This window comes from Camelus ferus, chromosome 16 (genome assembly GCF_009834535.1).
Source record: "Camelus ferus isolate YT-003-E chromosome 16, BCGSAC_Cfer_1.0, whole genome shotgun sequence".
In the NCBI taxonomy this organism is placed as follows: domain Eukaryota; kingdom Metazoa; phylum Chordata; class Mammalia; order Artiodactyla; family Camelidae; genus Camelus; species Camelus ferus.
The window spans coordinates 20,045,853-20,070,720 of NC_045711.1; the positions used below are offsets into that span (position 1 = coordinate 20,045,853).

General features: G+C 54.0%; 1 protein-coding gene across 1 annotated transcript in view; it reads right to left on the bottom strand.

The window, feature by feature from the left end:
- Positions 1-4,919: 4,919 nt before the first annotated feature.
- FOXK2 (forkhead box K2) overlaps positions 4,920-24,868 on the bottom strand; it is a 50,173-nt gene continuing 30,224 nt past the window's right edge. The window contains exons 3-9 of the mRNA XM_032499092.1: positions 22,665-22,812; positions 20,716-20,862; positions 17,130-17,323; positions 16,149-16,324; positions 14,935-15,231; positions 14,569-14,778; positions 4,920-6,688 (exon numbers count right to left, since the gene is read on the bottom strand). Coding sequence (XP_032354983.1) covers positions 6,492-6,688; positions 14,569-14,778; positions 14,935-15,231; positions 16,149-16,324; positions 17,130-17,323; positions 20,716-20,862; positions 22,665-22,812 — 1,369 coding nt within the window. The 3' untranslated portion in view covers positions 4,920-6,491. The remainder of the gene's footprint in view (positions 6,689-14,568; positions 14,779-14,934; positions 15,232-16,148; positions 16,325-17,129; positions 17,324-20,715; positions 20,863-22,664; positions 22,813-24,868) is intronic.

The following is a 24,868-nucleotide window of genomic DNA, read 5'->3' on the forward strand; positions in this document are numbered from 1 at the left end:
CTGGAGCTGAGAGCGGCTGCTGGCCCGGCTGGACTGACACCTACCCGGCGCTGTTGGCGTTCTGTTCGCTGTTCTCGCTCTTCACTTGAAAGTGTCACGCCTAGGCTTGCCGTTTTTTCTTGTATTTATCCTGATCGGTGTTCTCTGAGTTCCTGGGCCTGCTGTTTGCTGTTGACGTTAATCAGGAGAGATTCTCAGTCACTGTTGTCTCAAGTATTTCTTCTGTCCCTTCCTTTCTCCTTCTGGTGTTCCGCGCCGGTCCCGGGATGGAGTCTGCTCCCGAGTCTCCCAGGAAGCCACAACTGCCCCGGGAAGGCCTCGCCCACTGTCTCCCCTGTCTTGGGGGCAGTGGTTCGCCGTGTCCTCGCCTCTGACAGATCCAAGAAGAGTCGCTGACTTTCAGGCTATTGAGCTGTTTACTCGTTAGGACGAAGCAGCGACGTCCCAGCTCCTCACGTGTGGAAACTGAAAGTGAAGTCCCGCCTCTTTTACCAAGGGCCTGTGGTCAGGTGCTCGGATACAGGGCCTGGCGTCGCGGTAAGCTGAGCCTGTCCCACCGGGCACTGTCCTTCCACGTGTCTGGGAATCTTCCTTATTTGGAGCTCCACCCTGACATCAGTAGAGCCACCCCAGCTTTCTTGTGAGTGTTCGCACGACGTCTCCTGCCTCCTGTCCTTTCACTTTGACCCCACCCACGTTATCTGCCTGACAGCCTCTTAACTGGGGTGTTCAGACCACCTATACTGAACGTAATCATCGATAAGATCCCCCTGCACCACTGTTTCTGCTCGCCCCCCGCCCACTTTGGTTCCTGTTCCCTGCGCCCTTTGCATTACTTCACAGTCTGTGCAGCGTTCCATCCTAATCACCCTTGGCTGCTTATTCTGTCGGTGCGATGAGCAGTTGCACGGTGGTCACAGCACACGGTGCCAGCGCCGCCACTCGCCGCCGCTGGCCATCCTGCTTCCCGCGGGGCTGTCAGTGTGCATGACGTTTACACACACTGGACGCCCTAAAGGACAATGTTAGAAGTTTACATTGGAGCATCAGAATATTCTAAAGAATTTAAGAGGAGAAACTAATTTACTGCGTTTGCTCAGAGGCCCACGGAAGTCCTTCATGCTGAAGTCCCAGAGTTCCTATTTCCCTTTTGCCTGAAGACCTGCCTTCGGCATTTCCTTCTGAGCAGCCCTCCTGGCTAAGAAGTCTCAGTTTTCCTTCGTCTAAGACTGTCTTTCCTCCGCACTCCTGACATCTTCTGCGGATACAGTATTCTAGATCGAGTTACCTGCAGCCCTTTCCGCCTCTTCTTGTCCCATGGCCCCCGCGGTTTCTGATGAGAAATCTGCACTCACACTGGTGTCACTCTGTGCAGCAGGTCACTGTCTTTTGCTGCTTTCAAGACAAAACCCTTCAGGTTCAGCAGAGTCGGTGCTGTTTCTCCACATGGCTTTTCCTTGAGTTCAGCCTATCTGGGGTTCACTGAGCTTTGTGAATCTTTACATTCATCTTTCCCCAAACCTGAGACATTTTCAGGCATTATTAAAAAAAATGTTTTTAACATCAATGTCTTTCTCCTTTCGCTGGAATCCGTTAACCCAGAGTACTTAGGTCTTTTTATATTGCCCCACAGTCCCTAAGGCTAAGGTTTGTTTCCGAACATTCTTCTGTTCATCCACTGAATTTTTCACTTGTTATTTTTAACGTCTATAACTTTTGGTCCATACTTCGTGGAGAATGGTTATAGTAATTAAAACCGAAACAGCTACATCTTTCTGATTGTTCCAACACGCTCAACTCAACACCTGGTGATTTTCTTTCTCCATCAGACCTTCCTGGCTCCCTGTACCGCGTAATTCTGGACTGTGTCCTGCACGTTGTGAGCCTGAGTCTTACTAAAATCCTCTAGGGGCTGTTGATTTATTTTTTCCAAGCAGGCAAACCACCTGTCTAGGTTCAGACTGGACGTGCTGACCTGCCTTCTGTGGGCTGTGGTTCTACGTCGGCTGTTTCCTGAGCTCGGCAGTGCTGTCTGGGGCCATCGTTATGGGAGTTCAGCGAATAAGCCTTTGCTCTGCTTCCTCAGGTCAGTTCCCAGCATGTGCAGCTCCGGGTGAGCCAGGACGTCACACGGCATCAGGGGACCTTGCTCTACCCACCTCTTGGCCTCTCTGGCTCCACACCTCCTGTCCCCCGGGAGCCCCCTTTCCTGGCCCTTGGCCCACAGGCTCAGGTGTGAACCCCCCCTGAGACACTGCACACTCCTTGGGGCCAAAGGAAAACATTTCTCCCTCCCACCCCCACCCCCTCTGGACTGGAGCTGCCCCCTTTCCCCCTTCCTCTTCCCGGAGTCCCCAGTGCCCCTCACTGTGCCCACGGGGCCCTTTCCTCCTGGTCCCTCTGTGCACCCCTGATGGGCACTCCTAGAGTCCACACCAGGAGATGCCAGACAGAAAGCACTCAGGAAAATCTTCACCATCTCAGTTCTTCCAGCTTTAAACCCTGCTAGTTTCCTCCTCCGAGGGCTGAGACAGCTGCTTTCTTTGTTCTGTCAGCGCAGAGTCCCGGGGAGAGTGTGCTTACAGCACCGGGACCTCAGAAGGACGTTTCTAACCCCAGAGATTCTATGCCTACAGGCCTGGTCCTCTCAGCAGAAGTCAGCTGAGAGCCATGCTGCACCTCCCTTTGCTGCGGCCATGAACACGGAGGCGGAGCGGGGCCCGTCCTGGACCAGGACTCCACAGGACGCTGAGCTCGGGCCTGCGGGCCAAGTTGGCATCACCACAAACTCAGGGGCGTCTCCCCTCCCTACTTAGGCCGCAACTTACGGTCCGTGACTGCACACAGGCTCCCGAGCCCAGTGTCTTCCCACCAGATGGCGCGGCCCTCAGCGTGGAGCTCCCGCTGAGGTGCTCCTGCTGCATGAAAAACCTGTTATCAGAGTCACTGAACCGGTTCATGTATCTGAAGTCCTCTTCCCTGCAACCGGTCTTTATCCTGGATAAAGGGAGACCATCCTGTTTGACTCGGTTTAACCTCAAGAAGGCAACATGAATGAATCATCAGTCGCTCTTCCCAAGCGAGACTGGGTTAAGACCTAGCGCATTTTAGGCACCGGGTAACGTAGAAAGGGCGACACACCTGAAGACCAGGTGTGAAGGCGTCCCTCTGATGGGAGCGTCTCTCGGCCATGGGGACTTCTTTCACGCACATGGACTGTCCCCTAGCCAGGGCGAGGGCTCTCCCTGGGAGCGCCCCTGGCACGCAGTCAGCTGCACTCGGCTCCCGGGGGCCCGTGTCACCACATCCAGGGCCCCTTCAGGACACCAGTGGTCCTGGCCAGAGATTCCTGGCCACTGGACGATCAACGTGTTAACAGTGTGGCAACTTCACCAGCCACGTGCCCCCTTAGAGAAGGTCCTTCTCTCACGGAGGACGATCTCGAGTTGTTGCAATGAGCTTTCTCAGGCTGAGGGGCAAGTCTGCAGAAGAAATGGTAGCAGCAGCTTTAAAACTCCAACGTGGTGGACAGAAGCCAGCAGACGCTGTCATCCCTGCCTGAGGCCCAGGGCCTTTTCCACGTGCAAGTGCTCGGGCGCCTTCTCGTGGCCGAGCCTCCGAGGCTGCACGGCCATCACCACAGCAGCGCCTTCGAATACTCGCACCAGCACGGTAGGTAGGCATCGATGCTCAGAAAGGAGCACCACGTCTAAGAGCAGAAAGGCGGTGCCAGCGTGAGCTCGCCACAGCGACAATGACACTCGATGCAGTTAAAATTGATAAAAATACTTTATTGAATTTCAGGACCTTGGTACTTTTAAAATTCCAAATCTTTGCACACAATCACCACTACACTCTCCAGAACAGTGGAGGTTAGGACGTGAAGATTGTCACTTATCTCCTTGTCTCACACAGCACAGGAGTCCCGAGTCCTGACACCGCCCACTTCGGACCATGACCTCCGCCTACCCTGCTGTTCCGGGAGGACGGCAGGGGATGGCATGTGTGCGGAGCTCAGCCGTCCGCGTGGAGGCTCCAGACGCAGGAGGAAGCTCAGTCCCTGGCGTGCGGATGCTCCCTGGAACGTGCCACCTCGCTCAGACCACACGTGAGTTTCCCTTTTGTATTTTTGTCTGGTTCAGGGCGGAGCAGCTGAGATGAAGTTTCTAGTCCCTCGGGGAGCTCAGAAGTTTGGCAAAGGTCAGAGCAGAGACTTTGAAACAAGACTTTTAGGAACTGCCGCTGGGCGGCTGGGAGGGAGCGCGGTGCGGCAAGACGGCTGTAGCACCAGGGCAGGCTGGGCGGCGCCCGGAGTCGCGGGCTCTCGGGATTTCGGAGCCAAATTCAAGCATTTTTAAAAGTGCCCAGGATACGGTGGTTTGCTCATCTGTGTGTCCTGCCCTCTCCCTGACAGTCCTCAAGTTCTCCTTCTGCAGACAGGAGAGCGAGGCCCCCGCCCCGGGCAAAGGCTCCAGCTCCTTACGGCAGGCGCTGTCCGCTCTCCTTCAGTTTGGGAACTGGGTCCGTTTCTCACCTAAAACCCTGCAGCCGTCTCTCCCGCCCCATGAAGCCTGTATCTTTGGCTCAGGAATAACCAGCTGACAGACTGGGCCGCGGTGGGGAGTGTCTCCAGGAGGGCGCAGGAGGTGTCGGCTCAGTGTCGCTGGGCCCTCTCCCCCAGGTGGTCCAGTCACCAACCTGAGCCCGTGGGTGGCGGCTGCGGGCCGGGACACTCAGCAGTGACCCAACCCCCACACAGGACACAGCACAATCCCAACTATTCCGCAAACTACAAGCCTTCTGAGTAAACAAACAAAAACACAAGTTCCAAGGTGCCTGTCAAGTGCCTGGGAGGTGGGAATGCCGCCCGCACTCCAGGCCGCGAGTTAGCGTTTGCCACCGTCACACACGCGGTCTCATTCACGTGATGGTTTCGTCTTTATTTTTTTAAATGGCTGAGTTATAAATCCAGCTAATGTGCAGTAATTTCATAATTTTAATATGCATTATCTGCAGTAACACTGTGACAGTGCAATACCGTGGATTGACACACAACACTTAGAACAGATTTATCATATTTGGTCTTTGGGTAAATCATAAATGTTTTAAAATCGCCTAAATATACCATTCTGAGCTGTTTCATTCCACCAGGAAAATACAGGGCTTTTTCCTCCCTTAAAAAAAATTAAATACCAAAATAACTACATTTAAATAAATAATGTTATGATGATGACATTTAAAAATTCACAATAGGACCGAAGCCCTCTCTGTCTGCACGGCTGCTCAGCCCGGGCCCCGGGACAGGCGAGTGCTTCCTCCCGGAGGACTGGGGCTGAGGCCAACAGGGCTCCTACCTCCCCTCTCACCTCGGTTTCCCTTCCTCTTGCTCTTGTTTTCCGTAGAGGAGACGGCAGCCTTGGTACTGGACTCAGTTCTGGAAGGTTGGTGGGGTTTCCTATTACACATCAGAGAGGGACCAGATGTTTCGCACGCTTTCCCGAAGGGCACCAGCCTCCGAGACCCTTGTGTTAACGCACAGCTGGACGCCGTGCAGAGCTGGTGATGGCAGCTGCCACGGCCAGCGTGCCTCAGAGAGATCTGTGACAGGTTTGAAAAGGATGTGTGATAAAAGATCGAATCTTGTTTCCGATGAAGGAGGAATAGTTCTGCAGTTTTAAACATACACAATGCGCAGGAGACTTGTTTTACTTAGAGTGGAAAATTATGCCAGGGACACGTCAACACAAAGAAAGAAACAACAAAAAGGAGCAAGAAAGAGACGGGTAAGTGCAGCCATTGGGTCACACGTGGCCAGCGGGCGTCTGCGTCCGTCTGTCCCACACACGGAAATGGAGGTGCATTAAATTCATCACGCAACTGCTCTAACCGGGAAGATCTGCAGACGTCATCAAGTAGCTCCCTCTGACTTTACGGGACAGACAAAAGTAAGTCATTCCATAGGCTGGAAACAAATAAAAACAAACGAAACTATGTTGTTTCTCTTCCCCAAGTGAAATCCACACAAAAGGTCCCGTGTGATTCCGAATTTCCAGAGTAGAAGTGGAGTGATCTGAAATGTCAAAGACCCCGTTATTTTGTAAAGAAAGAAAGTGCACCTCAAAGTACTCTAATTCCACGTGTGGACAACAAAATACTGTCTGGTCTGCGGGCGGCAGGGCGGCTCCGGCCCAGCCCGGCAGGTCCACTTGCACCGGGCGCGTCCTCACGCGAAGGACCGCGAGTCTCAGAGTTGAGAGCTAAGCGCGGGGCGGGGAGACGCCGCCAGGGCCTGGCTTCGATGTGGTTTGTTCAGGTGTGACTTCTGTCTTTAAATTAAGGAGTTTTAAGGCCACCTGGGTTTTGTGTTTTCAGTGCTGAGGTGAAGTCCAACCGCAGGGCCCTCCGCCCACCGAGAGAAGGCGCTCCGAGCGTCGGTGAGAGGCAGTGTCTCCTTTTGGCACCAGAGTTGACGAGGAGGAGGGCGCCCGGCGCTAGTTCTGGACGCCCTTCTCGCGCGCAGCTGCCGGCGGCGGGTCCACGCTCAGGGCGATGACGATGCTTTCGCCGTCCTCCGTCTTGACCCGCTTCAGCTCCGGCTGCTCCGCCGGGTCGCCGTTCTGGCGCTTGGTGGGCAGGGAGGCCGAGGCTGAGGCGTGGGTCGCCAGCATGTGCAGGGGGCTCGCCGCCGCTGCGGAGAGACGGGGGGTTAGAGCCCAAGCGCCTGTGAACCACGGGCCCAGCGAGGGTCCCATCCACAGCCGCCTCCTTCCCGCATCCAACCACACGGGCGCCAAGCCCGGGGGACGGAGGCTCGGGGTCAGGCAGAGGGGGCACAGCCCCTGGAGGAGGAGGCTCGCCCCTCCCTCTGCCTGAGCTTGGCTCATCTCCATCTCTGACCTGGAGGGCCCCACCTGCCTTGTGCTCTGCATACCCGGCTGAGCCCAGCAGACAAACCAAGAAGGCAGCCCCACACTTAGAAGTGCCACTTCCTCCACGGCACTGGGACGTGGGCCTGGGCTGGAAGGAGCCTGGAGCCAACGGCACCCTGTCCGGCGAGACCCCTGCCATCCCACCTGCCGCTGCAAGCACTGACGGGGGGGGGGGGGGCACCCTGGCAGCGGGCGGCCCACTTGGGGGTCTCACCCACAGGAAGCCTGGCGTGCCCCGAAAAGCCTGGATGCCAACCCCCATCTCACGAGCACGCGGACTCCCAGAGGGGACGCTCAGGTCTGCTCTGCTGCGTAAGAACTTCCACCAAACCCATGACTCCAGGTATTTTAATTTTAATACACTGCTTTAAGTGGGCTGAGAGATTACAGCATTTCCTCCTAAGAAGCGAAGCCTGGAGCTAAACGGAGACATGAAGGAGGGCACGTGAAGTGCAGCAAACAGGAAGCCCCAGGGCACAGGCTGTGGTCAGAGAAGGGCAGCCCCGACTGCCAGCACCTCCACCCTCACCTCCGACAGCCCCCTCTGATCATGGTCCCAGCAGGCTTGTGCAGGAATCTAAAACTCACGCAGGTTAATTACACCTCAGTGAAGCTGGAAAAAACCCACGTGGAAACGCAAAGGGCCTACAGTGACCAACACAACTTTTTATAAAGTGCCAAGGCGGAGGCCTGACGCATCCCGACTTCAAGACTTCTTACAAAGCCCCAGTAACCATGACGAGGCATCGGCCCTTGGACAGGCACGCAGATGGACCCAACAGAAAGGAGCACCTGGGAACACACCTGCAGGGCAAGTGATTTTTGACGAAGGTACCAAGGCAATTCAGCGGAGAAGGGAAAGTCTTTTCAACAGACGGTGTTGAAATAACTTTGACTTTATACAAAATTAACTCAAAACGGGCCACAGACCTAAATGTAGGAGCTGAAACTGTAAAACAATTAAAATAAAACAAAGGAAAAAAATCTTAGTGACCTTGTGTTTGACAATGACCTTTCACTTACATTGGGGTGGGGTGGGGGTGGGAACAGAAATTAAAGGAAAAAAAATTGACAAACTGGGCTTTATAAAAGTGTAAACATTCTGTTCTTCAGAAGACTTGAAAACAAAAAGGCAAGCCACAGACCGGGAGAAATATCTGCAAAGTACACATCTGACAGAGGACTTATGTCCAGAGTGCGTAACAAACTCCTACCACGCAGTTTAAAAGGAAAACAACTCAATTTTTAAAGTGGGCAAAAGATGTGAACAGGCCTTTCACCACAGCATGTATGACGATGTGAAGTGAGCAAAAACGAGGGTGCCCAACACCAGTGATCACTAGGAAAATACAAGCTCAAGCCAATTAAAAACACCGGGCCGGCTGAAGGAAGACTGGGCACCCCACGCACCGGCAGGAGCGGAGATGGTGCAGCTGCTGCCGGAGGCCATCAGACAAGTCTCTGAAGTTAATCACCCCCCCCCAGCGGGTGACGCGCCGCTCCCCTCAGGCATTCCCCAAGCCCGTCTGACCACCGTGGGGAACGACTACTGGGGTGACAACACACCATCACTGACTGTCCACTCAAAGCGGCCGGCACCGCCCGACAGCCACCTGCTGGCACCGGCCTGCATCCCGGCTGCCCCACCTCCCGACCTCTGAGGGGGATCAGCAGGTCCTACACTCAGGAACCAGTGAGTCCCGTGGGTCCTGACTCCCCGCACCCCGACAGCTGGAGACCAGGAGGGAGCCCCCAGGAGCCGGCTGCTGGGCAGACCGGACTCTGCACGGCGACAAGACCCCACTGTCTGCTGGCGCCTCCCTTCACCTGACTTGGCTGAGCAGTGCCGGGTTCCCAGGGCAGCTCCTCCGAGGCCGACCATGTGTCAGGTCTGGAAGGGCGCCCTGGTGGGAAGCCCGCTCTGCAGCAGCCAGAGGGCATTATTCCTGGGCAGACAAGGCGCACGGGGATGTTGAGGAAAACCCAGCCCAAAGCCAACAGGACTGCCGGCATCTCTGGGAGACAAGTAAAGAACAGCCTGGGCAAGACCGCCCCTGCTCCTGCTGCCGCCCCCCCCCCCCCCGCCGCAGGCCTGGATACGGGGACGCTGGCCTCTTGGTGGTTGGTTCCCAGTGGCCACAGGACCCAGGGACGACTCCCCGTGGGAGGGGAGCCAGCGGGGTGGCTGAGGGGATGGAAGGAAAGAGGCGGGTCAGGGAGCCATCAGGCTTGCGCACGGCTGTCCTGGTAACGTGGAAGAAATGGCAGGAAGAGACGCCAGGCTACTTAAGATGCAAACTGGGAACTGGACAGCAGGGCCGCACAGACCAGGCCCGGCCCTCTGGTGCCTCCAGGAGGGCGCAGAGGGCCCACCAGGCAGAGCCGCAGAGCAGTACTGCAGCTGGACCGCCCTCTCTGTTGCACTGACTCAGAAGACCATCCGAGTCATGGCTCCCCTCACACCCCCAGCCCCCCACCCATCACTGCCGGCTGCACACTCATGAGACAACACCCGCCTGGGTCCTGGCTGGGCCAGCTAGGTGCAGAAGCGACCTGTCAGGTCCTGGCCACTGGGTGACCACACAAGGGCAGCCTCGACCCCATCCACGACACCTGCTGGGCCTGGCCCGACAGCTTTGTGCTCACTGAAGCCCCTTCAGTGACACAGGGACAGAGAGAGACCCCACCTGTCGGGCAGCGGGGACCCTGGAGGCTAACAGCTACCCAAACGCCGAGGCTGGACACCCTAAGAGCTGTTAGCCTCTGGCCTTGAAGGGAACGGGGCCCCTGACCTAGAGAGGACGCTGAGCACTGGCTCTGCAGCCTCGCCATCTGGGAACAAAGGGACCGGCAGCTGGACCCTGGACAATGCGGGGCCTCTCATTCACCTCCACACTGACTCGCCAGAGTGGCTGCTGCGTCCCTTTCCTGCACAAGGGCCTGTGTGACGCGGGGGCAGCATACCTGCTGCCTGGCTTCGTCCAGCTGGGCAGACACACCCCCACTGCAGAGGACACGGCAGAGACGCAGAGCCCTGGCCTAGTTTGGGAGCCGCAAACTTCTGGCTCGAATAAATGCTCTTTCAGGAGGACAGAGCTGTCATAGACCCAGAGCAGGATGGAGTTAACGTAAGGTCAAAGCCTGAGAAACAATGTGAACGCAAGAAGGGGCGGGCAGCTGTGGGCAGGGCCTGCTGTCTAGAGGAAGGGGTGCAGCGTGGGTCCTGGGCCACACTCACAGTGACCTGAAAACCCCTAAGAAGGGTGACAGAAAGGAAAGGAGAAGGAGAAGGAAAGGAAAGGAGAAGACCAGGGCCGTGAGGAAGACTGAAGAGTGGGAGGAGAAGTCTCGGCAGGAGACGTGCAGAGGGCGGCTCCAGGCCGCAGGGAGCAGTTGCAAGGCCAGCTAAGCTCCAAACCCTGGACAACGCCGGGAAGCAGTTTAAGAAATACCACAACCATCACGGCGCTAGTGAGCCCTGCGTGGGGACCGGTGACAGAGGTCAGAGCCGGAGCCCGCCCCACAGTAGGACCTGTGCCCTCCCCTCCCCATGCCTGTGGCGGCCAGACCCAAGCTCAGGGCCCTCAGTGCTGGGCGTAAGCCGGGCACGTGCCTGGGGGGACAGGCTTCCTTCCCCAAGGCTGTGGGGCAAAGCCTCATGAAGCCGCCTGGGAAGGCCCCTGCAGAGCAGGAAGACACCGGGTTCCCACTTGGGGACGCTCAACCCTCGGCCACGTGGTGTCTCAGCAGGAGGACTCAACTCCACAGTCACCTTCCAAGGGGACGCCGGGCATCGCCCTGGCCCCTGGCGCCCGCACCCACCTGTCCATCAGCTCGGTCTAGTGGGGAGGAGAGGCTAAGAAGTAGCCAGACCATGGGGTCTTCTGTGAGCAGCCCCAGACACCGCCAGGAAGACGTCCCACTGCACGATGGCCTGGGCTGACTCCCAAATTCAGTCGTTACCCTGATGCGGAAGCCAGCCAAAGGCACTACGAGAAAACCACAGACCAATCCCCTGACGAAGCCTGACACACCCATCCTCAACAAAATGCCAGCAAACCGAACTCAACAGCAAGTTAAACGGATCATACGCCAGCACCACGTGGGATTGTCCCAGAAAGGAAAGGGTGGTTCAACACATAAAACCCACCCGTGGGAGACACAGCGTTAACAGAACAGAGGAGAAAAACACCCGTGATCATCTTAACACAGAAAAGGCACATGACGAAACTCAACACTCAGCAAATCAGGGATGGAAGGGGAATCTGTCCACGTGGTAACATGTACGACAACCCACACCGGAATCAGCTCCCCCTCAAGGTCAGGATCAAGCCAAGGACGCTGGCCTCTGCCGCTGCTGGTCAACGCTGCACTGCAAGTGCCACCAGGGCAACTGGGCAGCAAGGGGAACAGAAGGCATCCATCCGAACGGGAATGGAAGCGAAGCTCCCTCTACTGGGAAATGACGGGACCTTTATATGAAGAACATCCTAACAAATCCACTAAGAAAACCCCTAGGATAGAAAACTCATACAATTAACAAATGAACTCAGCAAAGCTGCAGGGTGTAAGGTCAACATACAGTCAACTGCAGTCTTACACAGCAGCAGCGAGTAATTTAGAAGGAAATTATGAAAATACCGTTTAGAAAACCATTCAGAAGACATAGAACAGAAGGAAATTTAACCATGGCTTAAACACTGCAAGACTCACACACTGAGAACTATAAAACACTGTTGAAAGAAATCAAAGGCCCAAACAAACGGAAAGACATTCCGTGCTCAAGGACCAGAGGACTTAACACCGTCAGGATGGCAGGACCACCCCAAACCACCTGCAAGTTAATACCATCCCTACCAGAACCTCACTTCTGATCGAAAACTTCCCATGGAGCTGTACGGTGTCCCGAGCAGCCAGAACACGCCTGAAAAAGAACAACGTTGGAGGACGCACACCTCCCGGTTTCAGACCTCCCTACAAAGCTACAGCTCTCACAGCCAACGTGGCTTTGGCACAAGGACAGACACGAAGATCAATGAACTAGAACTGAGACATAAACCCACACACCTGGAGGTCAACTGATTTTAACAAGGGTGCCAAGACCACTTGGTGGGAAAGCACCACCTCCCACAGGTGGTGCTGGGGCAGCTGCACCTCCACAAGCAGAAGGAAGAGGCCGGGCCCTCACCTCACACCACGTGCAAATAAATTAACTCCAAATGGATCAAAGACCTAGACATGACTCAACTGTAAAACTCCTAGAAGGCACAGGGTAAAGTTAAGTCTTCACGACCTCAGATTTGACTTTGGACTCTTAGATATGCACCAGAAGCACAAGAAACAAAGGGAAAATAAGTTGGACTTCATCAGAATTAAAAACTTCTGTGCATCAGAGACACTATCAAGAAACAACAAAGTTTATAAAATAGATAAACAAGTTCTTCTGTACAGCACAGGGAGCTATGTTCAATCTCACGTAGTAACCTATAATAAAAAAGAACATGAAAACAAATATATTTATGTATACGTATGACTGAAACATGCTGTACACCAGAAATTGATACACTGTGAACTAACTATACTTCAATAAATTTTTTTTTATTTAAAGAAAAAGGTCCTACGGTATATACAGAGAATTACTCTCAGTACCTTATAATGGCCTACGATGAAAAAGAATATGGAAGGGAATACATACATAAATGAAATCACTATGCTGCACACCAGAAATGAACACAACACTGTAAGTCGACTTACTTCAATAATAGTCAAAAAAGACACCATCAAGAAAGTGAAGAGACAAACCCACCAAGTGGAAGCAAGCACCTGAGACCACACACAGGCTCCCCGGCTTTTCCCAAGTCCCTCTGTGCCACTTTGCTTTTACGGAAGACCTGCATTAGTACCTGTTTCCGCTGATGGAAAGACATCCAGATGGGGTTTTCACTTCTAAGGAGACAGGGAAATGCTGTGCGGGGAGCTGAGCGAGAGGCAGCGGCGCCCCAGCACAGAGGGACACCACCACGCTGCTCCCGGGGACCACATGCAGCAGCGCAGCCTCCAGCCACTGCAGCTGTGAACCACGTCTGTGCTCTGCCTCGGCTCTGCATCCATTAGCAAGACGTGTCCTCAGGTTTCACAGGAACCCTTTACTTTTGGATGGCAGGGAAAACCTGTATTTGATCAGGACCTAGTATCCAAAATACATAAAGAGCTCCTACAACTAAACAACAGAAAGACAAATAAATCCAATTAAGAAAATGGTTCCAAGGATGTAGATGCTTCTTCAAGTGTTGAAGAGGATGTGGACAAATCAGGACCCTCACACTGTCACTGAGGATAGAACGGAAAATGTAGCCACTGTGGAAAACAGTTTGGTGGTCACTAAACAAACACGGAATTGCCACATGACTCAGCAACTCCACTCCCAGGTACGTGCCCAAGAGAGATGACTACAAGGACTAAAACACGCTTGTACACGAACGGTCATCGTTCCCAGCAGCCAGAAGGTGGAAACAGCCTAACTGCCCATCACCTGGCGAAGGAACAAATGTGACGGAATCGTCCTCAGCCAGGGACTGGCGCACTGACACGTCAAGCCCGCCTGTGACGACCAAGTTACTCACAGAGAGAAGAATGAGACCCAAATGATTTTTAGCTACTTTGGAGACACGGGGCTTGAGGAAGAAAGCACTTTAAACAGGCAACTGATTGTAAATTTCTCAACTTATCCACAGGTTGCTGTGTGTTACCTGTGATTTAAAAACAAAAACTTCTCAATGGTTAGCCTTCCCTAGAAAATGTTCCAAATCTTTCCTTCCATGACACTTGGGTGGGCAGGGTGAGAACTGGGATCACATGCGGCCCCCCAAGTCTCCACCCCATGTAAGCTCAGGTAGGCATCAGAGGTCAACACAGTTAAGCCCCCTGTTCCCCACCCTCTCTCCAAGAAAGTTAGCCTGGGCCAGCAGCTTCTGATTCCACCACGTGAGGTCCTGTGGGTCCCTGGATCAGGACAGCACGGCAGCGTGACAGCCCACACGCCTGGACGTCAGGCACTCCCAATGCGGGCCCACAGTGAACGCGTCTGAACACCAGCCCCAAAGACCCCAAACTCCTGGCGACTTACAGCCAGCTGGACGCCTGCCCTTCACACGGCTCCCTGGGACCAAGCGGAATGCGGGTCTCTGGCCTCTGGGTTAAAAGCCAAGCTCCCTCGGTCTCGTCTGCATCAGAGCGCCAGGCTTTCAGAGCCAAGAGCACGGGAGAGCGGCAGCCCCTGCTTCCGCTGCCACAGGCTCAAGCACACCCAGCCGCCCCCCGGGGAGGGCACTGCCAGCGGGCAGGGCAGCTGTGACGGCCCCCAGGACATTTCAGAAGTTCGGGTCTGTCGCCACCCCTCAGGCTGCTTCCAGGCCACCCAGAGGTCCATAGAAGGGGGGAGCGGTGCCCCCTCGAGGTGTGCAGACGCATCTCTTCAGATGGACCCTCCAACCGGAGTCCTGGGGCCCGGTCCCACCCCCACTTTCCGGTCTCCGCAGGATCTGGAAACGCAGACACTTCTTCACACAAAAACTAAAACTTAGCACTCGGAACCCAAGCGCTCTTCCTAAAAGGAGAGCAGAGAGAGGGCGCTGCTTACCGCTGTTCACCTGCCCGTGGACGGCGGCGGGGACTGGCACCACGTGAGTCCCATTCTGCGTGACAGTTTTTACTGGAAGCTGGTGCTGACCGAGAGGTGCCTGCTGCACTATAGTGACCGTCTGCACAGGGGCGGCCGGGGACGTCTGGATGAGCCGGCCGGCGGCACCGAGGGTGGCGTGGCTAACTGCAGGAATAGGTTCCACTTTCACTGAATTAAAACAAAAGGGAAAGCGAAGAAATGACACCAACTGGCGCCACGGGGAAGCGCACAGGGGCCCGCGGAGCTGCGCCAGCACGAGGTCAGGGCCGTGGTTGGGAGGGTGCGCGGGAGGCTGGGGCGGCCGGCTTCTCAGCGCTCGCTCACCTTTCACTTCTCTGTGGTCTCCGTTCTCCTGCGGCTCTGCCTTGGGCGGGGCCAGCACGGCCGCCTGAGCGACCACGGCCTGCCCGGCGACGCTGTGGGTGCTCGCGGGGGCCAGCGCAGCCACGCTGGTGACGGACACCGCCGGGATCTGGTGGACGACATGCACCGTCTGCACGACGGGCTGCTGGGGGGGAGCGGTGGTCGCGGGGGCGGCGACAGCGTAGGTGACGGGCTTGACCGTGGGCGGCAGTGGTCGCTGCACGGTGATTAGGACGGGCTGACCGGACAGAGGCGAGCCTGCCGAGGACGGGGCGGGAGTGAGGCTCGTCACCCCAGCCAGCCAACCCAGCCCCACCGGCAACAGGCAGACTGATGTCGGGAAACAGGACGGGGCCCTTTTCACCCGGTGGTGCCAGAGTCACTAGGGTATTTCATGGGGATGTTCGAGGCTAACACTGCGACCCCCGCCCTGCTGAGGTGTCTCACACCACCTCTCCCCAGTAGAAAGGAGCCGCCCACCCAGGCCTGAAGGAGGCGCTGCGCTGGCCAGGGTCAATGCCTCCGGCTTTCGCTGCGTGGACAGCTCGGGGACGGAGCCAGGGCCGCCATCAGCAGCGAGCCGCTCCTCTTTCTGCTTTGGGCATCTGGCCTGGGCTCAGAGTGACAGGAAAGGCCCCAACCTGGGGGCAGGCGGGAGCATCACCAGCATGACCAGCAAATCCAATACATCAAAACGCACGTTCTGCCAACCAGCCAGGAACCACAGTGGAACGACCCTGGACACATTTCCACACTTCTTTTTTTCGTTCCCCAGGGCACATATTTTTATCCTACATGGTGGCTTTGTAAGCACACTGAAAAATGCTCACTTATTCATTAGAGACATTTTTTGCTGCCAATCAATGTCTAGTTTGTCTAATTATGTTATTTCTTTTGAGAGGAATCTTTTCACATTTTTGAATGAGGAAGCAGATAACTGACAAAATAGGTTAATTCTAAATTTTTCAGGTACCTGCACTAGAGTCACAGAAAAGAACGTTCACAGATCTTTCCCCAATGCTACTAGCTTCTCAGAGCCTATGAAAGAACACTCGAGTGCCATGCAGAAAGCACCAGGCATGAGGCAGGAAGGAACCAGGGCCTCCCCTCTGTCTTGGATGAGCCTGCTCACCTGTCTGACTGCCCCCCCCCCCACCTGCCCCTGCACATCTCACCTGGAGCGCTCTGGGCGAACCGTGCCTCCTGGATGACAGCGAGTTTGGGCTGGGCGGCACCTGGCTCGGGCTCCAGGGGGGCCGGCGAACCTTCCCTCGACAGGCTCTCGGGGGTCTGGGCGCCACTGGAGTGAGCAGACAGCACTCCAGCATGGTTGGGAGAGGCTGGGGCACTTCTGTGTTACCAAAAAGACGACAGCGGAGTTTTACAGTTAAAGCCCTCATAAAACTGCCTCATTTAAAAAGTGCATTTTGCAAAAAGGGATGTCATCTGTCTTCTGCCAACCAACCACACATCTACAAGTCTTACTTTCTCTGTGAACACCTGGTACCTGAGACGGACACTCAGTGAGACTGGCCGGACTGTGACAGAGCCACTGTGCCCAGGCTCTGCTGCTCCAGCTCCGCACAGGCTGCGCAGCCTTGGGCTGGACCGGCTGCCCTCCACCCAGCTCCCGTCCATAGTCAGGCAGCCGGGCCAGCAGTGTGCGCGCTGGCTGGGGCTTAAAACTCATGTCAGAGTCATTTCATTTTTTGTTTGTTTAAAAACAGTATCTATTAATGAAGCTAAAAATATGTAATTTTTAAATCAGGCAATTAACGTTGCATACACCAATCTTGACTTTAAGCAGCTAAGAGGTAGCTTTAAAGAGCTCTTCAAATCCCAAGGAAAAGGCAAAAACACTGTCCATCAGCGTGGCACTGTTACATTGCCAACTCGTCATACTGACAATGTGCATTCAACAAAGCAACAGTTGTTACGTGGGAATGGATTTAAGTAAAACTTTACATCAGAATTGTTTCAGACCACTAGAAACAAAAATACATGAGCAGCATCCAACAGTTTTTTCAAATCCCATCCCAACCTTTAATCAAAATGCATTTGGTAATTTCTTCATTTTCAAAAGGAAAATCTACCAATACATCAAAGGTAAACTCACTGAGCATTAAGTGGGGTCTGTGTGCTTGTCTTGTCCTTACCTAGACGAGAGAGGTCCCAGAGGGGTTCTAAAGCAGGGCACGCCCCTAGGCCGTCTTTTCCTAAAAGCCTGCTCTATTAATTTGCTTTCAGAGGCGGGGTCTATCCTCCAGAATGAGCCTTTGCCTGGTTCTTCCTGGGAACGTGGTACTTTGATGAAATAACGATTCAGAGAGAGATTGTGGCGAATTGAATTCTATGAAACATAAAAAAATACGTAGAATTCATATACTTCTTTGCTGAGAAATAAAAACGTGCCCCAGTTCTTGTGCCCTGCCAAGCTGCAGCTCTGCACTGGAAGGAGGCGGCCCTCCCGGAAGTGTGGGGGGGACTGCAGGTGGGACCGCGGTTGCGACCACTCAGCAGGACGGCCAGAGGCTGCCCGGGGGCTTCTGCAGAGGAGAGGACACCAGGATGCCGGCAGGGTAACAGCGTGGCAGGGTGGGCACCTGAGTAGGGAGGGGAACTGGGGAATGGAGGGGGGCAGGGACTATTCCAACAGGGGAAACATCAACTTCCACCTTTCTTCCAGGTAGGAAGACAACGACTATCACTGGTCACCTGATCTTTCCTGCTGACCTCTCCCTGTCTGGAGCCGAACAGAGCCAAGATCAGCCAAGATCAGCATTCCTTTAAGATACTTTTTTAAGCACAAAATTAGCTTAGAGAATCTGTCATAGCCGTTAGAATGAGTTAACCCAGCAGAAGGTACCTGGCAAACCAGCAGAGGAGAAGGATCAGCCAAAGTGAGAAGCACCACTGACACCCCTCCAGTGAAAGAACTTCCGTGCACTTTACTTCTCTGATCCTCAGAATAATAGTGTGAGGCACAGAAAAGAAATCTCTTTCTCAATTCCTAAGTCCATTCTTCTACCACAAAAAGCTCTGATCTGAGCAGAGCTCCCAAATCCTGAGGCCTTGGAAATGTCAGGAAAAGCTGGATGAAAGTCATGCGTTCAGATCATTCTGTGCACTTACATTAATGTTCAAATTTAAAATTAATAAATGAAACTGTTAAAAGTTTCAACTCAAACTAAAATTTGGGGCTATCCAAAAGTCATTTCTAAATTCCTCGATTAACTTTCTGACAGAACTGCTACCCATGACCTAAAATTCTGACTGGCCAGAGGTGGCTCAGAAATCAAAACACGCCAATACCACTATACAACCAACCCAAGGGACTGCCCTCTGGACATCAGTCCCTCCACTGGCAGCATGAGGGGGCAGGCTGGGCCGTGTCTGTGACTTGTGAGACTGTTTATAATGTGTCATACGAGAGTGGGAATATTTTAATAACCACAGATACCTGCTATAATGTTTTATCAGAGTTAAGCTGAAAACCAGCCAACAGCTCTCTACCCACTCCTCCAGAGAAGACTGGCTCCTACTGCTGCCCCATCAAGACAGAGAAGGCCATCCTCTTCCAGCCGCAATCAGACCTTCCCGAGTGTGGAGCAGAAGGCGGATTCCAGGACTGCGGACTGAGAAAAGCACGCCCAGACGAAGACCCTGCAGGACACTCAGTGTGACAGGTGTGAAACCGGCGCCCAGCAGGAAGGAGCTCGGGAGTGACTGCCAAGCCCCGGCGCTGGACGACCCAGACACCGGGCTGCGCTGACCGAGGTACAGCGGCCCCGGTGCGCGCTGTCAGGAGGAAGCACGGAGATGAGCGCTACTGCAGGGGACAGGGAGCCAGGATTTCTACCCTGCTCCATTACCCCTCACACCCCCAACAGGCTGTCCAGTAAGTTCGAAGATCAGGGAGCTGGAGCTTCTGTTCTGAAAGTGGAACAGAACCCAGGCTGGGCCTTGACAAGACAGACGACCTTCCTCTCCACCCTCACAACCTCATAAATGGTCACCGTGACCCTCCAGCCAGCATGCCTCTAGAAAACAGGAGGATATAACAGGAGACAAGGAACAGAAACACAAAGTAACTGTGTTTCTAAGGTAACTGGAGGCCTTTGTAACTTGATCAAACAAAGCTACACACATTAAAACCACACCGATGCAGATTCCAGCGATTCAGAAAGTATTAGGAAGTACTTAGAGAAGGTGGATTATAATTTAAAACTGAAAGTGAAGAAAAAGACCACTCCTGACCTGACTCACTCCCTGGGAGACTGAGGCGGGAAGAGGCTGCCCCGTAGCCCCCACTCGTCTTTAAGAAGAAACCTCATGAGGCACAGACTCAGCCCCACACGGGTGTCAGGAAGCACAGGGTGCTTGACTGCAAGGGCAGTGCCAGGCTCTGCAGAAACACTCACCCCTCTTACAGCCCAGCCCACCGGCATTTCAAATCATCAGAAGCCCTCACATAGTGAGCCACCCCCCCAAGCACCGAGCCCTCACCTGCCCGCACCCGGGGGCTGTGTCCCACATGCAGTCCCCAGACATGGACAGACGACCATCTGCTTCTTCTGTGTTACATTTTCTTCGAAGCACAAGTGCACTGTTACAGATTAAACACAGTGGGTCCCGCTAGGATGTACCGTACAATGTGTTAGGGACCTGCCAGGTAGCTGGGCACGGAAGTGCTCTCCAAATCCAGCATTTCTCTCCCGGCCAGCTAAGAACAAGAGGGCAGACAGGGCAGGCTGCATCTTGTACCTTCTACAACTAAAACCCTTACACGACTGCAGACTTTTACAAAGGAAATATTCAGGATCTGACTGGTGCACTATTTTTATTAGAACACAGCATATGTTCTGTCTCCCTTCCGTTAAACAGAAAACGGTTACCACCCCCACCACTCCAATCACCTGGTTATGCTTATGGGTCAAAAGAAACACTTTTCAAAGGATCATTTACTCATTAAGCCTCAAAGGAATTCTGTAGCCATTCCAGGTTACTTAATGAGTTAAATCATGGATGTCTTTCTCCTTTCACTGCACTTTTGCTGCTCCATGCGGCAAACAACCCTTCCCTGTGCTGACTTAGCGAGGCCCTACGAGCCATGCAGTAAGTGACCACACACAACACGGACACACAGAACCGGGAGAACACACACGATGTAAGGGTGTAAACATTTAACCTAAACAATGGAAACAATGCACCAATTTCAAGGTGTCCTCTGAGGAGGCCACGGTTCACAGACACCCTAGGAACAGGCTGAAAGGACAGCTGGACGCGCAGGTCCCATTTAAATGGGCAGCGCTGTGTCCATCTGTCTTACATGCTGGCCAGCTGGAGACAATGTCTTTTGAAGAAAGGGTTCCTTGGTAAACCAGTTTGAAAACCATCCCTGTCCAAAATTCAAAAGGCTACAAGCGTCAGGTGTGGATGAGGAAGACAGGCGCATGCCAAGGGACAGGGTGCACTGGCTTTTCAGCCCTCCCTCACTCGAGACACACAGAATGAACTGCCCTGGTCAGAGAGAAGCCTCTCTGACGACCGGAGCCTGCCCTGGCCGTGGGGACCGTGACAGGGAGAGACAGAGACTGGGGTTCCTCCAGAGCCGCGCCCGCTCCCACCCTGCACAAGGGGCCTGCAGCCTGCCCCCTGCACAGCAGCTCAGTCCCCTCGGCTGCCAACCGCACCTGCGAGACCCGCAGCAGCGGCCTCAGCAGCGAACTGAAACCGACCCACCTGCCAGCCCTTGTCCGCCGTCCGGTAGTAGGGGTAGTTTTTAGTGATGTGTGTGTAAATCCCATTCAGGGTGAGCTGTCTGTCAGGCGCCATCGTGATTGCTTGTACGATTAATTGTGCATAGGAGTAAGGTGGCTTTGAGTCATCCTGCATTTAAGTCAAAAGAAGTAATGAAGTTATCAAAATTTTTACTAAACTTGCTGAAATTCAGGAGTCTCGATGTTTTTAAGCATTCCTGTGATAATGCTAAGTTTTCCTTCCTACAAAAGTAATATAATTTAATGGGAAAGCTTTTGGAAAATTTGGAAGAAGCAAAAGAAGGTGTGCACACAGCATAAAAAAAGAACAGTAAAATCACTTCAGGAGAAAGTCAAAATGGCAAAAACGAAAAGAACAAGAAAACGAGGAAAGCTGCCTGACCTCAGGAGAGTCTAGAGCAACACCCCCCCACACCACAGCCAGGGCCCATCACATGGGTCCAGCGGTCACCTGGAGGGCTGGCATGGCTCCGGGGCCTCAGAGGGCCTTGCGTGCAAGGATGCTGAGCGCCACAGCACCAGAGGGACGCGCTTAGAACCACTGAGCTCTCCTCCTGTGAGAAAGCCCTGCGCCCAGGTGAGCTCCAGGAGCCAGACTCAGGTTGCCACCCCAGGGGCCGAGGCACCTGGGCAGGTTGTTCAGGTGTGCGGCGGGGGGGAGGGGGGGTTGGCATCCCTGGTCCCCGCGCGCTCAGAGCCGCCAGTGGCTCCTTGCCACTGTGATGAGTCAGACCCCATACGCTCTGCACGGACAGGAACCACCCACAACCCCACACCCACTTGTAAACAGCCAGGGCCTGCCCCGCTGGTCTCCCTGAGCGCATGCGTGCTGGGCTCCTGGACGTGGGGCACAGGGAAGGGATGGTGGAGCTGAAGCCCCTGCAGGCCAGAGCAAAGCCCTCCTCACTGTGCTTACACTGTCTGGGGGGATTTCCTTGTTATCTTTTTTCCATACATTTCAATTTTTTTAAGCTTTTTTTTTTTAAATGAAAAATGTAACACAGAGCAGCCCATAACACAGCCGTATCAGCTGAAAACAAACTTCTATAAAGTGAACAGAAGTACAGCCAACAGTGGGCTGAGAGAGAACACAGCCCACATCCCAGGAGCTTCCCTCGGCCCCTCCCTTCGAGAGGCCACCTCTGCTCCTGACCTTTCATACTGACCATGGTCGTGCTGACTGACCTTTTACCATCTAAGAAACATCGGAAACAATTCCACTTAGTTCTGCCTGACTTTCAACAGGCAAGTGGACGGAGGTGAAATCCCACCGAGGGCGCCCTCCGTGTCTGCCCCTGCCCGGCACCCCGTGCCGAGGCTCCTGGCGGGGGCGGCTCATCCCCACGGCTGTGCTGTGTCCTCGAGGGGAACCCAGCACGTTTCATAAATGTGTCCTCGGAGGAACACTTCTCAGCACTGCATCCAGGGCGCTTCCAATGAGCAACATGGCGCATGACACCCCTAGCTCAATCACTCTTTCCTCACGGGGCACTTAGACCGCGCTCAGTTTTCCGTGACCTTCTGTTGGAGATGTGCGTCCACTTCCCCCAGACGAAGTCCTAGCAGGGACATGACTGGGTCAAAGGGTGGAAGCAGGCAGGTCCCCTGTGGACTGTCAAGAAGGGGACTTGTGAGCGTCTGCGCGCAGACGAGCGCAAGAGGGCCTTCAGACGCGGGTGTGTGCAGCCTTCAGCACCTGGGGGGGGGGCAGGATTGAGCCCAGGGACGTCCCCGGACACCCCAGTGAGGGTGAAGGGTTCAGGACCTGGGCCCCAGTGGCTGCTGGGGAGAACCCAGTTCTGAGTGCCTGCAGGAAAGCACCTGCGAGACTGCGTCCGTGCAGACGTGAAGTGAGGACAGATGGCAACCCGGTGGCCCCGGGGGTCTGTTCTGTGGTTGTAAAACATTTACCTTTGGGCTGTCTCCACCTGAAGCTTCCTTCTCGTTTTCTGGCTGTGAGCTGTCGGCCATTAAGTTGAGGTCAGATGGTATCACACGGCCCATTTTGTATCCTGAAGACCCTGCTCCCCGGGGGCTGGATGGGCAGGAGTTTGCAGCACTGAGGGAAGAAACGGTTGTTCCTGTCAGTCTATGACAGAGCACACATCACACTGTGTTTCAGTAACTGGCTCTTACTTCAAGGAAAACAAACTCAAAAAGTAAGCATTTCAGCATTTCCCATGGAAAAATGGACTCCCTTTTTCTCTGTGAAATTTAATATCACCCCAAGAAATCAGGTATTTGCTGCCCCTAGTGTCATCTTAGGAACTTACAGGACATAAGAGCGGAATGTGAGACCAGGGCTCAAGCTGGCAGAGGGGCTGAGCGCTGCCCCCCGCCCCGCCCTCCAAGAGCTGAGGACAGGCTGGGACGAAGGACACGGCAACCAGCAGCACCAGAAAGGTCAGGGAGAGTCTTGGGGGGCGGAGGGACAGGATGCACAGAAGGGGGTGAGGGAACGAGGCCGGGGACACACACACACGGGCAGGCGCGAGAGGGGCCACAAAACACCAGCAATCAGACACTGGAGCCCGTTCTTAAACGTGCACTTTCTCCCACAAGACAGGGCTGGGCTGTGACGCTGAGAATGTGAGGGTTCTCATCTCTGCTGCCAAAGGCCACGTTCATTTGTAATGATTCACCAAGTCACACATTCACCTATGCGCCCTTTTCTGTACAGCGTTACACTTTAAAAAAGAGAACAAGCCACTGAAATGGAAGGAAACCAAGGTAAGACTGTGCAGAAATCCAGTAAATATACGACAGTGTGTATGGTTAGCCCTCACTTGTGCTTTGGGTAAAAAAAAAGACAAGTGTTGCAAATGTAGAGAGATTTTCTGGGAAAATTCCTAAGAACAACTCAACATCAAAAAACCAAACAACCCAATTTAAAAAGTGGGCAGAAGAACTGAACAGAAATTTCCCACAGAGGAAATGCAGATGGCCGCCAGGCACATGAAAGGCGCTCTACACCACAATTATCAGGGACACGCAAATCAAAACCACAATAAAATATCACTTCACATCTGTCAGAATGGCTGTCATCAGAAAGAACACAAATAACAAATGCTGGCGAGGACGCGGAGAAAAGGGAGCCCTCATGCACTGCTGGTGGGAACGTAAATTGGTGCAGCCACTGTGGAGAACAGTGTGGAGGTTTCTCAAAAACAAGAAACAGAACTACCATATGAGCTTCCAGTTGTGGGTATATATATATATATATATCTCCTGCCACCAAAACCCCCCACTATTTCTAAAAGATGCATGCACCCCAGTGTAAACAGCAGCAATATTTACAACAGCCAAGACACGGAAGCAACCTAAGTGTCCATCCACAGATGATGGGATAAAGAGGATGTGGTGTATACATACAATGGAATACTACTCAGCCATAAAAACAACATAACGCCATTTGCAGCAACATGGATGGACTTGGAGGCATTATGCTAAGTGAAGTAAGTCAGACAAAAACGCATACTGTATGATATCACTTACATGTGGAATCTAACAAATACAACAAACTAGCGAATACAACAAAAAAGGAGCAGACTTGCAGATACAGAGAACAAACCAGTGGTTACCAGTGGGGGAGGGGGGAGGAGGGAGGGGAGGCACAAACTACCGGGTGAGGCAGGCTCGGGTGTCCTGCACAACACGGGGAATCCAGACAGTATTCTGTAATAATGGTGAATGGAAAGTAATTTTTATAAGTATGTATATATATATACCCACACACATACATATATACTTTTAAAAACACCTAAGAAACTGTGGTCTCCTCCAAAAACCTGATCTGGAAAGGAGGGTCCGGCAGGTGGAGCGACATACTGCACCCGGCACCCTGCAGCCCCGCTGGCCCCTCCACGAGTACGTGTCAGCAGCACCCACACTTGAGCGCCCACCACGGGCCAGGAATGCCTCTTAAAGCAGCGGAGAGAAGGGAACAAGACAGCAAGACCGCTCAGAGCTCAGCTCCATGACCTGAAACCCAGCTGACACGGGCGGAATGTGGACGTGTGGCAGGAGGGTGACCCCACTGGCCGGACAGTGGGTTTGAGAAGGCAGGTGGGCGCCATGCCCCAGGCCGTTGGAAGCCGGGGCCACACTTGAGCTCT